We start from the raw sequence: 13,201 nt of genomic DNA, 5'->3' as shown, positions 1-13,201 counted from the left end.
CGCACGCCTTTAATCCCAGCACTCGGGAGGCAGAGGCAGGCGGATCTCTGTGAGTTCGAGGCCAGCCTGGTCTCCAAAGCGAGTTCCAGGAAAGGCGCAAAGCTACACAGAGAAACCCTGTCTCGAAAAACCAAAAAAAAAAAAAAAAAGTGTGTGACACTATGACCAACACAAAGATGATTATTGTAGTTTTTAAGATTATGTGTCTGGATCCCATGGAGACCAGAGAAAGGCATCAGGTGCTCAGCAGCAGGAACTATAAGCCCCTGTGAGCCCCAATAGGGGTGCTGTGAGCTGAAATCCAGTCCTTTGCAAGAACAGCAAGAACCCTTAACTGTTGAGCCATCTAAAAGGAATTTGAGGTTGGCTCAGACTACTTTAGATCCTTGTCTCAACAGACCAAACAAAGCAAAACAAAATGTATATATGCTTAATGTTACATCTATTGATTTAGAAGTATCATTACAGATGAAGTGTAACTCGATTTTAAACCAGTAAGGAAAGGGAAAAGGAGGAGGAGGAGGAGGAGGAGGAAGAGGAAAAGAAGAAGAACAACAACAACAGAGATCCTTCACTTCATTTGTCTCATGTATTTTTTTCAAGAAATCTTTTGAGATTTGTATGGGATTAGTCTGAGGACCACGTGCACACAGTGCTTGTGGAGTACAGAAGAAGACATAAGACCCCAATGGAACTCGAGTTACAGATGGTTGTGAGTTACCAATGGGTTCTGGGAAGTGAATTCAAGTCCTTTGGAAGAGCAGTCAGGGCTCTTTTTTTTTTTTTTTTTTTTTTTTTAAGAATTTTAATTTACTTATTTTTATTTTTTGTGCATTGGTGTTTTGCCATGGCTGTTGGGTCCCTAGAACTGGAGTTACAGACAATTGTAAGCTGCCCATGGGTGCTGGGAATTAAACCCAGGTTCTCTGGAAGAACAGTCAGTATTCTTAACCACTGAGCTATCTCTCCAGTCCTGCCTCATGTATTTTTTTTTTAATCAGCCACCATCAAAGCACAAAGTCAAAGAGACAGAATCACAGGTGATGAACTAAGAGACAAGAGGGTATAGGCTTCTTCTTATGGACTGTAAATAATAACATTGCCTACTTATATGACGATGTGATCAAAGTTTAAAATCTGTACGATCTTACAAACCCAAAATTTGTGCTCCGAATGGTAGTGCACACCTTTAATCCCAGCACTCAGGAGCCAGAGGCAGGTGGATCTCTCTGAGTTCAAGGCTACTCTGGTTTACATAGTGAGTTCCTTTTGAGACAGCCAGGGCTACATAATAGAGAGACCCCGTCTCAAACAAAACAAAACAAAAAACAAACAAACACCCCCACTCCAAAACAAAAACAAAAACAAAAACAAACAAACAAAAAAAACAAACCAGAAATTCTCTGAAAATAGTCAGGTAAAATGTATGGAAGGGTGTTTACTGTTAGGTTGCTCAAATGGACAAAATATGTAATTTAAGTGTGTACCTTGGAGAATCAGAAAATTATGGTAGCTTCACAGCAAGGAATGCCAACCAGCTAATAACTGATGACAGACTACCAATTCACTGATTGGTTAGGAAAAAAATAAGCAGCCTTATATGTGAATACCAAGGGAAAAAGATGATGATATATGTAAAACAGCAGTGATCTCTTCATGTTGGAATTATTAATACTTTTCCTTTCTATTTGCATTTTGTTATACCTTAATGCAATGACGTAAGTTACTAATACACTGCCCAACCAGATGGGTAAAGAACAGAAAACCACATGGTCAATGTATATCAGTGGGAATTTCTTTTTTGGTTTTTTGAGACAGGGTTTCTCTGTGTAGTTTTTGTGCCTGTCTTGGATCTCACTCTGTAGACCAGGCTGGCCTCAAACTTACAGAGATCCTCCTGACTCTGCTTCCCAAGCGCTGGGATTAAAGGTGTGTGCCACCACAGCCCAAAATAGTAACTTTTTAAAAAAAATTTATTTTATTTTATTTTTATCCTCACTTCTCAAGAGTTTCTGGGGTAAATAAGTGTGGGGGCTGGTCTCCCACAGATGGTGCCCAAACAGGGGCAAAGCAAAAGATTAAAAAAATAACCCTAGGGATTGGCGAAAGGATTGAAGGGGGCATTGCAAGTGTAGGCATGCCAATAAGGAATTGAAAAATGAAGGCAATGGTATTTTATTCTCGGGTGTATAGGTTAGGTGGTGAGGAAATATCGCAAGGCCGCAGTGTTAGATTTATCTCTATAGATCTTTCTCTCTCTCTCTGGAAGGTAGAGTGTAGCAACATAGTGCAGGAAAAACTTAGAAGTGTAAAGTAGTGCAGAAAAGAATTTACTTATAGAATGTAGGTTTAAATAGGTCATAAATTTAGTATAAAGTGAGTTAGAGAAATGTAAGTTTAGAATATATATGCCTTAGGCTTAAGGATATGGTGAAAAAGTAATTTAGAGTAGGTCTTCCCAACCTGGGATGCAGATGTCCATGGTGGACTGCGGACTTGGCAGTTCCAGAAACCACCAATAACAACAAGAAGCAACTCCAAACACTTCCAGCTTCAGAAAGTAACAGCCAGAGGGTCTCAGAAGCTGAAACCCTCAAGGCATCAATGCTGTGCAGGTGGCAGATGCATGAGGGTCTACAAGCTTTCTACCAAAAGAAAGCCATGGTGAAAAATGAACAAGCTAAGCTACAAGAGAGGCTAACTGCAAGCAGCAGTTTGGAAAACCCTGCAGAGATGCCACACTGCAGGAAAGGTGAACATCAAGGTTCTGCGACCTTTGAGACACTACACTCCGAGAGAGGCAAACGGCGGAGAAAGCCCAGCAGTTTGCATCACCTCAGGAAAGATGAACCACAAGCAGAGCAGCAGTGAACAGCAGAGATGACAGAGTTCAGAAGGCTTCTGGAGGCGAGAGCAGAATGGTGTCAGTGCTGGACAAGCAGCTGAGACATGTGGGAACTGCTGAGTGCTCCAGGCTGAACAGCCAAAGTAAAACTCTACAAAAACTGCTGACTGCTATGGAGGACTCCAGACATGGTTTGCTGAGCACTTGGACCATCAATGATGCAGGTGATTGGGTTTTCCTCCTAAAGCTGGGGTTGCTTTGGAAAGGCCAGTTTCAGCTCATGACAACTGAAGGAGCCTTGAGCACTTCCGGCTATGAGATGAAGCTCTCTAGTCTGGTCTGGGAGTGGGACTGGTTACAGAAGGCTATAGTCTGCAAAGCGCAGTAGTAGCTAAAGTTTCAAAGTGACTTGCTTGAACTGAAAAGTTTTGGTTGTGGGACTTCTCCTATTTGGAACTGTTTGCTTCAGAGTCATTGCGATTCTGACAGCTATCCACAGACTTAAGGGCAGCTGACAAGCCAGGCCCTGACTAAGAATGCTCAGAGGAACTTTTAGGAATGGTACCAGAACTCTTTTTGAACTTTTGAACTTAAGAAATGAAATGGACAGTAATGGTTTCATTATAATGGGACAAGTTTGAATTTGCTTATGCATATAGATTCTATCAATGGTGATGACTTATGAAATGTTTATGTAAAAATGGAACTGCTTATAGAGAAATTTAGGTTTTCTAACTAGGCTCAAGATTTAATTTAAAATATAAACAAAAGGATAATTAATATTCCTCAATATATTTAATTTAAAAAATATTTTCATGCTACTTGAGTGAAATAATGTTATGTTTTGTATAGTTCTATTAAGAAATTGTTCTTGAATGGAGGTTCGTAGGAAGGTTGAAAGTAAAAATTATAATTTTGTATAGTTCTGTTTATAGTAGAATTATCATGTTAAGTTTGATGCAGTTGCATCAAGAGTTTTTTCTTTTAAAATATAAAGAGGAACCTGTTGTAGCCCACTAGGTTTCCTAGTGGCTGTATCCAGTGGGACGGCATAAGAGGTTGATTGGACCACAGGCCTGGGTACCAGGTGACTTTAACTAAGGGGGAGGTCTTTTGCTCTACCCCTTGGCATTGTTACAAACAGACCTTTGGAATAAAGTTCTGGGGCCGGTGGATAAGGATCCAGGCCCACCCTAGTCTATCCTGTGTTTTCTCTCTGTTTCTAACTTAAGTCAATTATCCCTCATTCCTCAAGAGTTCCTGGGGTAAATAAGTGTGGGGGCTGGTCCCCCACAGTGGAGAACAAAAGAGAACAGATGTATGTTTACCACTCTAGTTGGCAGTGTGAACCTAGGAGAAAGGGGCCTAAAAATGAGACAGACTGATGTCTCATGCAATAGCCAACTTCATTCAGAGCATCAGACAATTTATTATCTGATGGTTAAAAGCATCCTGAGTAAAGTATACAATCACAAGGGCAAAACTGCAGGTGGCAAAACCATGTTTTTCCATAGAGGAACATGAATAATAACAGCTGAAATAAACTTACTCCTATCTGCTACATCTAGGAGGAGCATGGAAACACATTCCAAGAACAAATCAGTGTTTTGAAGAAAATGAAGTCACAAGACTGTTATCTTCTTTTCTTGGAGTCTTCTCACAAGCACCCAGAATTCTCACATGACTCCACTCCTGGACTATGTTCCCACAGAGGTAGACATCCAACACTGGTCTCTGGCCTTACGTGCAAAGACACACAAATGTGCAAAGCCATACAGTGCACATACACACATTGGGGTACTATGAACCACTACACTATGAGTAATAAACATTTCAACCAAGCAAATTAATGGCATAAAGATCCAAAGCCAGGAGTGGTGGTGGACACCTTTAAAATCAGCACCCTGGAAGTGGTGGATGTTAGACTTCCTAGCCACTCCCTTATGACCATGCATGCACTGTCAAGATGATTAGTCACCTCAGGGCCTTATGTCCTATACAATCCATGCACTGTGTGCTCACATAACTTGCACGCAGCGTGATCTGATACGTAATCTATGTGCATGCATGGCATAGCTATGTAAACCCATATGCGCATGTGCAGAGGAATCTATAAAAGCAGGTCCCATTCATCCTTCCGCCCCTTCTGTTCCTGCACCATCTGCCCATAGGCCTAAGTACACTCTTCTGTTCCTTTCCCTTAATAAACTCTTGTAATGGGCTTTGCTGTACCTCGTGGCTTTTCTTGCACAGTAAACAACAGTGCCACTTAATGAATAACATTACGTCACTTAATAAATAACACTGGTGCCAAGACAGAGCAGGCCCTCCTGGCACTCTGTGCCCGGAACCCTGTACTGAGGTTTATGACTGCCCACTTTTCCATTTGCCCGGTTACTGGACCACTTCGCATAACACCGGCTGCTTCGATTGGTGAGTTTTCCCTTTCCAGCCAGTGTAAACAATCCCCTGGACCCATGGGAATGACCGTAGATTTTCCAGCGCCCCTCTTGTGTCCCCAGAATTGGGGGGACACTCGTCCACAACCCTTATCGGCTACTGTTGGCCCCCTTGCCGGCTTTTCCTATGACTGTGGTCTGAGATATCCTTCTTGCTGTCAGACCCCTGGGGCGGGGGATTACTCGGACTGTGTGTGCCTCACCCTCATTCTCCACTTGATGAAGCACTGAATGCTGTCAGACCTCTGGGGGGTCCTCATACTAAGTATGCCCTGGCCCTCATTCTCTGGCTTGGCGAAGCATTGAATAACTTGTGCCAATCCCAAATCCTCACTTGAGCTCAGGGATGCCTGAGATTATAGTCTTGGATCACATTTTTTTCTCTCTCTCTCTGCTACAGCCATGGGAAATAAGGCTTCCTCCTACTAGTCCCACTCCTCCTCTGAGAAATGGCCTAAATATCCCTTAGAAAACAATAAAAAATAGCCACCTAATGGCTCCTTAGACCCTGATATTTTACAGGAATGATCTAACTCTTCCAGCGAACAGGCTAATGGAAAGAGTTGCCTTATAGCCAAGCCTTTTTTCTTTTTAAACCTCAGCTCCAAACCCTGCCTTCTTGATTCCTTCTCTCCTGCCCATGTGCTCCTAGCTATGCAACCTGAACCTGAGGAATCTCTGACGACCGCTCCGGACCCTGCACACGAGCCTTCACCTATCCGACCTCCTGCTCCCGCTCCTCAGCCGTCTGCCCCTTTGCCTCCTCCTCTAGCCCCCTCCTCCTCTCCAAATTCAGGATGCTCCAACCACCTGACTCTGGCTCCCACCTTCAATCCTCCTGTCACTCATTCTCTAGCTGCTCTGAGGAGCATAGAGGAGTTTGGGAGCAGGCTAGGACACATGCAGATGAAATTCATCAAACTAATGCTGCCCATCCACCCCAGGCCGAGGCGGTTCCCAGTAATTCAAGATATGGAAGAAAATCTGTCTCATTTCTTAGAATGGCTTAGGCTTACAAAGGCTCTCTTACAAGATACTAGCCTACATCCTGAGAGCCCAGAGGGCAGACAGCTCTTCATGACCCACTTTGTCTTATAGAGCTTCCCTGACATCAGGGCTAAACTTAAGTGTCTGGAGAGAGGGCCTCTGACCTCACAGGCAGCATTTAAGGTGCACCATGAGATGAGAAAGCCCATAAACAGAACTGCCAAATGCTGGCACATGCTATCCAACCGGCCACCCGAAGGCCTCCAGGTCCTTTTTTTAATTGTGGTAGAGAAGGCCACTGGGCTCGTGCATGTCCTGTCCCATGCGGGTCACCATCTGGGCCTGGTCTGAAGTGCCACTGAGAGGGACACTGGTCAGCTGACTGCCCCCGTGCACCTTGTGGCATGGGGACATCAAACAAAGCCCACCCTCCAGTCAATCTCCTAGGCTTGGCCATGGGCGAAGATTGAAGGTGCCATCTCTCATAAGGAACCCAGGACAACCATTATAGTATCAGGGCGATCCATTTCCTTCCTTTTAGACACTGGAGCCACTTACTCAATCCTGAGGGTGTTTTGGTGTCCCACTGCTCCTCATTTCCCTATTGTCGGGGTAGGGGAACAGCCTTACCTACATCACCAGACTCTACCTCTTAACTGTATTTTCAGGGGAATCCCTCTCACCCACATATTTTTAGTTGTGCCAACCTGTCCTGTGCCCTAATGGGGAGAGATTTACTAGCTAAGGTAGGAGCTTTTATTTCGTTTGCTCCCCCCATTTGCCTCATTCCAGACTCGTCAGCAGTACCTCTCCTCCTCCTAGCCACTCAGCCTACCACCTCTAGCATTTCCTTTCCCTTGCCAGCCTCTCAGGTGGACTCCAAAGTCTGGGACACCCAGAAACCTTCTATTGCTAGATACCATCCTCCTAGTATTATCATCCAGTTGCTACTCAGCTAATTGTTATAGAACTACCATAGAGCCGGAGGCCAAGGACCATCAAGTATACTCAGGCAGTAAGGAATAGTAACAGTCCAGAGGTATTTACACCCCGCAGACTCAAAAGGGTCTGGACTCGGCAAAAAACAGACTTTAATATAACGATCTATTACTGTTAAATGCCCTCAGCAATTGATCACCTATGTCTCCTGGATGTTAAACTACTAAAAACAGGAGCCTTGAGGTTTGCCTTAGATAAGGCTTATCTCAGGCGATATTAAAAGCATGTTCCAGATTTCTCTCTCTCTCTTGCTAAGACTAACCAATAAAATTCTGATAGCAGACCATTTGGCTTAAAAGGGCTTATTGGGAAATGCTATCATTTATACTATTTTCTACAGAGAAAATATTTTACTGTTTAAAATAACCCTGGACTTTTAAATTATAACCTGTCTTTATGTTCAAGCTGTTTGTGTATTATTTCTCCTGCAGTTGTCCATAAAATGTTTTTACATTTAAAAAAGGAAAAATACTATAGAATTGTATTACATGAAATATACAGAATATACAAATTCATAGAGACAGAAAGATTAGATGTTATCTCAAGATAGAGAAGAAAGGAATATAGAGTAATAATTTACTAAGTACATAATCTCTGTTTTGTGTGATGGAAAAACCCCACAAATGGGCAATAGTATCAGGACATAATATCATGAGTGTAATAAATCAATACAATTAATGTAATTAATATCATAAATATAATTATTGAATGAAAAAATTCTGATAGCAGAGTACTAAACATTATAATATCATGGCTACCAGCTCAAAATTTTGAATTTCCTGTGGCTACTTCTTTTTTTTTTTCTTTTGTGGCTACTTCTTTGGCACAGCCATACCTGAATGGAATGGCAGAAGTCATAAAGCCAGCACAGCTGCTTGACAAAGATCCAGCAAAGCTGAGCCACATGATGGCTGCCATGCCACCTTTGGTTTTCATCTTCACCTGTTACATACTTGGGGCACTTTTAATATTTGTACAATTTGAGGATATTAGATTGATGGAAAGTTCCTTATGAATCAATTATGCCTTCTCCCAGGAATGCTGCTTCTAAGCTTATCCAAGAAAGTCCTGAACATACTATTCCCCCCCACATAGAGACATACTGATGAGTAAAGTATGGAGTAGAAAGATGATAAAAGTATGAGGTGTTAGGACCTCCCTCTCTCAGAAGTTAGCTCATGTAGAGCCACTATAATGTCATATGACCAAGGAACAACAGAATGCCAAGATTAGACATATAGACAAATTCTATGAAAATATAAATGTGAACATTGATTATATTATGTCAGAATTTGAATAACTACAGCAGCTTTAGCCTAAGGATTTTTCCTGGGCACTCTGACCACTAAGAGTTAATAATACACTGCTTGAGACATGACAAACTGCCCAAAGTGGTTGAAGACTTTGTTTTGGTTTAGTGTCCTTGAAGCAACCAAAGCAACCAAGCCTGTGTACAGGCTGTCATATGCCTCTAGATTCTCAAAAATTGGGTCATGGGGTTAGTGAGTAAAAATGATAACTCTGTTTATTAATGATGTCAAAACTTGAGGGGAAATGATTGGAAATGATAACTCTGTTCTGTCATAGTTTATTAATGATAACTAAAAGATGAGCAAAAGGAAGTGAAACACATGTCCAAAAACAAAAATGATATGATCTATGTTTTGGAACATCATGAATGTATCCCTGCTAACTAAATTCTGTATAAATAAAGAAACACTCTGGCTGCTAGTCAGTTAGGCTGCAAGATTCTCCTGACCACCATGGCCTGGCTCACTTCCTTCTCCCGCAGACTCCTTACACCCTCTGCAGGACCCACCCACCACAGGGAATGGCTCCTGGCACTTCTTCATATGTTTAAAAATCCTCCTGAGCTCCAGAACAAGCTTCAATCTACCTAGTCAGATCCACTCCAGATAAGTATAATTCAAACTTTCCTGGTCCCAGGACCCCCTCCCTCACCCTGGGACCCCTGGAGGACACCATTCAAGGTCAAATTTTTTCTAAACTCCCTCTTCTGCCTCATCAGCACTTTTTGTCAGACTAAACCAGTCACAGAGCCTGAAGCAGTGGAAGATGATGGATGATTCCTGAAGCAGCAAGAATAATCCACTACCTCAGAATGTCTGGCTACCTCAAAAGCCCCCTTCCTTAACTCCAAAAGTTAACCGACCCACAACGGGTCAGCTGGAAGCAGTTTTGGGAGACACGCCATTCCTGTTCACCCACCATTTTTTATAAGAACAAAGAGTCTGGAATGTTAGAATTCCTAGGCACTCCCCAATGACCATGCATATGCTGGCAAGATGCTTAGTCATCCAGGGCCTTACATCCTATGTAATCTGTGTACTGTGTGATCACATAACTTGCGCGCAGCATGATCTGATCACATAATCTATGCTCATTTGCAGCATAGCTACATAAGCCCCTATTTGCAAGTGTGGGAGGAATCTATAAAAGCGGGTCCCACTCATCCCTCTGCCCTCTCTTCCTGCACAATCTTTCCATAGGCCTAAGCACCCCCTTCTGTTCCCTTCCCTTAATAAACTCTTATAGTGGGCTTTGTTGTACCTCATGGCTTTTCTCGAACAATAAACAGCACAGCTTAATAAATAACAGTGGACACCTTTAAAATCAGCACCCTGGATGTGGTGGGAACCTTTAAAATCAGTACCCTAGATGTGGTGGGAACCTGTAAAATCAGCACCCTGGATGCAGTAGGATCATGAATTCCAGGCCAGTCAGGGTCACTTGGGAAGACTGTCTCAAACAATCCAGAAATCCAAGTGTTAATAATGAACTGATATTTTAGAATACCTACTTAGATTTACAACTCACATGCTAATTATAAACCACCCTAGGGAACTTTGCTGTAGACTATAAGCCTACATAGTCTAAATTATTGGTACTATTTAATTTCTTCACTTAAAGATACCCTTTTTTTTCTATTATAGAAAGTGTATATGCCCATTGCAAATTTAGGCAAGTGCTCTACCATTGAGCTACAATCACAGCCAGAATCACAGAAAATATTTTTGAGATTTAATTAATTAATTAATTTTTTTTCCTTTTTTGAGACAGGGTTGCACTATGTATCACTGTCGGAACTGGAACTCACTATGCAGACCAGTTTGGCCTAGAACTCAAAGAGATCTGCCTGGCTCTGCCTCTTGAGTGCTGGAATTAAAGGCATGCACCATCACGTCTGACTTTGAGATTGTTATTTTATGTGTATAAGTATTTATATGAATGTATGTCTGAGCACCAAATGCATACAGTACTATGAATAACAGAAGAGGGAATCAGATCCCTTATTAGTGGAGTTACTAATAGTTTCCAGTAGCCATGTAGGTACTGGAAATTAAACCTGGATCCTGTGGAAGAGCAGCCAGTGCTCTTAACCATTGAGTCATCTCTCCAGCCCCAGAATTACAGAAATTAAAAAAATATATATTTATTTAAATTCATTTTATGTGTATGAGAGTTTGGCCTGAATTGATGTCTTACACTATGCCTACAGAGACCAGAAGAGATCATTGGATCTGAGAGTTACAGAACTAGAGTTACAGACAGTAGTGAGCCACCATGTGGGTGCTGGGAATTGAACATGGTTCCTCTGAAAGAATAGCCACTGCTCTTAACTGCTAAGCCATCTCTATAGCACTATCATGAAAGACACTTAAAAATGAAATTTTATTGTGTATGTGTGTATGTGTGTGGGCATACATGTGGAAGTCAGGACAACTTGGGGGAATTCTCTCCTTCTACCATTTGGGTCCTGGGAATTGGTCAGGTGTCTTTACCCTCTAAGCTATCTTACTACTACTCAAAGTGAAAATTTGAGAGGCAAACTCTCTTTACTCAGAGATAAGCAGAGTTGGCACATGACTAAAATCCTTTGGAAATGTTTCTATGTGACCATGTGAATGTCTGGATTTATGAAAACAGTGTCGACTTCTTAAGCTTCATCGAGTGTGGCCTCATTTCCATGTCAGCAGCAATAAGCATGAGAGGGTAATTAATCTCCCAGTGTGGACATTCAGGGCATTGTCCACACTGTGAGCATAAGCAGTACTCACGTGTACTCAAGCACCTTTGCACTTTGCTAGACTCAACTCACCAACCTCGCTTGCTGAACAGACTCTTACCTTGCAATAACGGATTCAACTGGCATGATACCAGGCACATAGTGGGCCATGGGAGAAACAAAGTGTCCATCTAGGATCTTACAATCTGACTGCTCTTCAACCTAAAAGAAAAGAAAACCAAGGTGTGTGCAATGTAGACTAAGGTATTGGTCTATAATGGACTTTTAGATGATTAAAAATTCTATTCAACTAAAAACTAACATTCTCTCAGTTCTTTCACTTAAGCCTCACTTTTATCAACAAGAAAATCCTTAGCACCAAACCCCTTTTCAGTGCTTCCTATGTTTCCTTTTAACCCCACTGTTTTTCCCACCAAAAGATACATTTTTATTCAAGACTATTTATAGTTTCATATTTATTTAAAGACTATCATATAACTGGTATTTTCTGAAAAATTTCATGCATTTCTTTCAAATTCCTCCATTTATCTTTACCTAACAGGGAATTATCCATCATGCCTTTTTAAAGACAGCTTCTCCTTCACATATTTGTTTTCCTTCTACTCTACAGTCTAGTTGGGAAATAATAAATTTTTTTTAAATTTTATTTATTTTATTTTACAATACCATTCAGTTCTACATATCAGCCACGGGTTCCCCTATTCTCCCCCTCCCACCCCCTCCCCTTACCCCCAGTCCACCCCCCATTCCCACCTCCTCCAGGGCAAATCCTCCCCCGAGGACTGCGGTCAACCTGGTAAACTCAGTCCAGCAGGTCCAGTCCCTTCCTCCCAGCCTGAGCCAAGCGTCCCTGCATAAGCTCCTGGTTTCAAACAGCCAACTCATACAATGAGCACAGGACTTGGTCACACTGCCTGGATGCCTCCCAAACTGATCAAGCCAATCAACTCTCACACCTATTTAGAGGGCCTGATCCAGCTGGGGGCCCCTCAGTCTTTGGTTCATAGTTCATGTGGGGAAATAATAAATTTAATTCACACACTGGCATGCAATGTCGCAAAATAAAATACAAGTTAAAGGAATTCAGTACCATTCAACAGGGCTAGGAGTACAGCTTAGTACAAAGCACGTGGCTAGCAGAGAGATCCTGGGTTCAACTCTAGGTACTACTTAAACAAAAAAAATCAAAAGCACTTAATATAAAAGCATTCAAAAGTACAACTTGGAAGCAGCAATAATTGGTGCAGTCTAAGCTGATACCAAATATTCAGAGTGGTCTGATGTCATGCTACCTGCTGGTGCATTACATAAGGAGAAAAGGGGATTTCCATCTGTAGTAAAGGTAATTTATAGGCAGCGGTGCTAACACGTGCTTAAAATCACTACGGTTTTGAAGCTGAGGCAGGAGCCTCATAAGTTCAAAGCTAGCTTAGATTACATAGCAAGACCTTTTCTCAAACAATTCAGACAAAAAAAAGGCTAACATTCAATACCTAGGCTTACTTCTCAGTAAGTCATTCCTTAAAATAAAAAACTTTATTTCAGATCAAAGGTTAAAATTAAAGTAGCAGGAAAGTATCACATAAACAAACACTAAAAAAATAAAAACAAAACTTCAATTTTTCAAAGTCCAGCATTGTGTCTGTGAATTAACATTAGTAAATGCGTTTTCTTCCACACAACAGGCACTCTATTAATGAACTACATTCCTTGTCCCTACCATTAAAAAAACAAAAACAAGCTGGGTGTTTTGGGGCATGTCAGGCAGATCTCTGAGTCTGAGGCTAGCCTGGTCTACAGAGTGAGTTCCAGGACAGCCAGAGCTACAGAGATTTCCTGTCTCAAAAATGACAACAAAAATAA

General features: G+C 41.8%; 1 protein-coding gene across 5 annotated transcripts in view; it reads right to left on the bottom strand.

Moving 5' to 3' along the window:
- Abhd18 (abhydrolase domain containing 18) overlaps positions 1-13,201 on the bottom strand; it is a 53,475-nt gene that overhangs the window by 23,582 nt on the left and 16,692 nt on the right. For all 5 annotated transcript variants that reach the window (XM_028895049.2, XM_037206562.1, XM_037206561.1 and 2 more), the window contains one exon: positions 11,439-11,539. In XM_028895049.2, coding sequence (XP_028750882.1) covers positions 11,439-11,539 — 101 coding nt within the window. The remainder of the gene's footprint in view (positions 1-11,438; positions 11,540-13,201) is intronic.

The sequence above is a fragment of the Peromyscus leucopus genome, chromosome 6, assembly GCF_004664715.2.
Source record: "Peromyscus leucopus breed LL Stock chromosome 6, UCI_PerLeu_2.1, whole genome shotgun sequence".
NCBI lineage: Eukaryota > Metazoa > Chordata > Mammalia > Rodentia > Cricetidae > Peromyscus > Peromyscus leucopus.
This window is presented reverse-complemented; position numbering and strand designations above follow the sequence as displayed.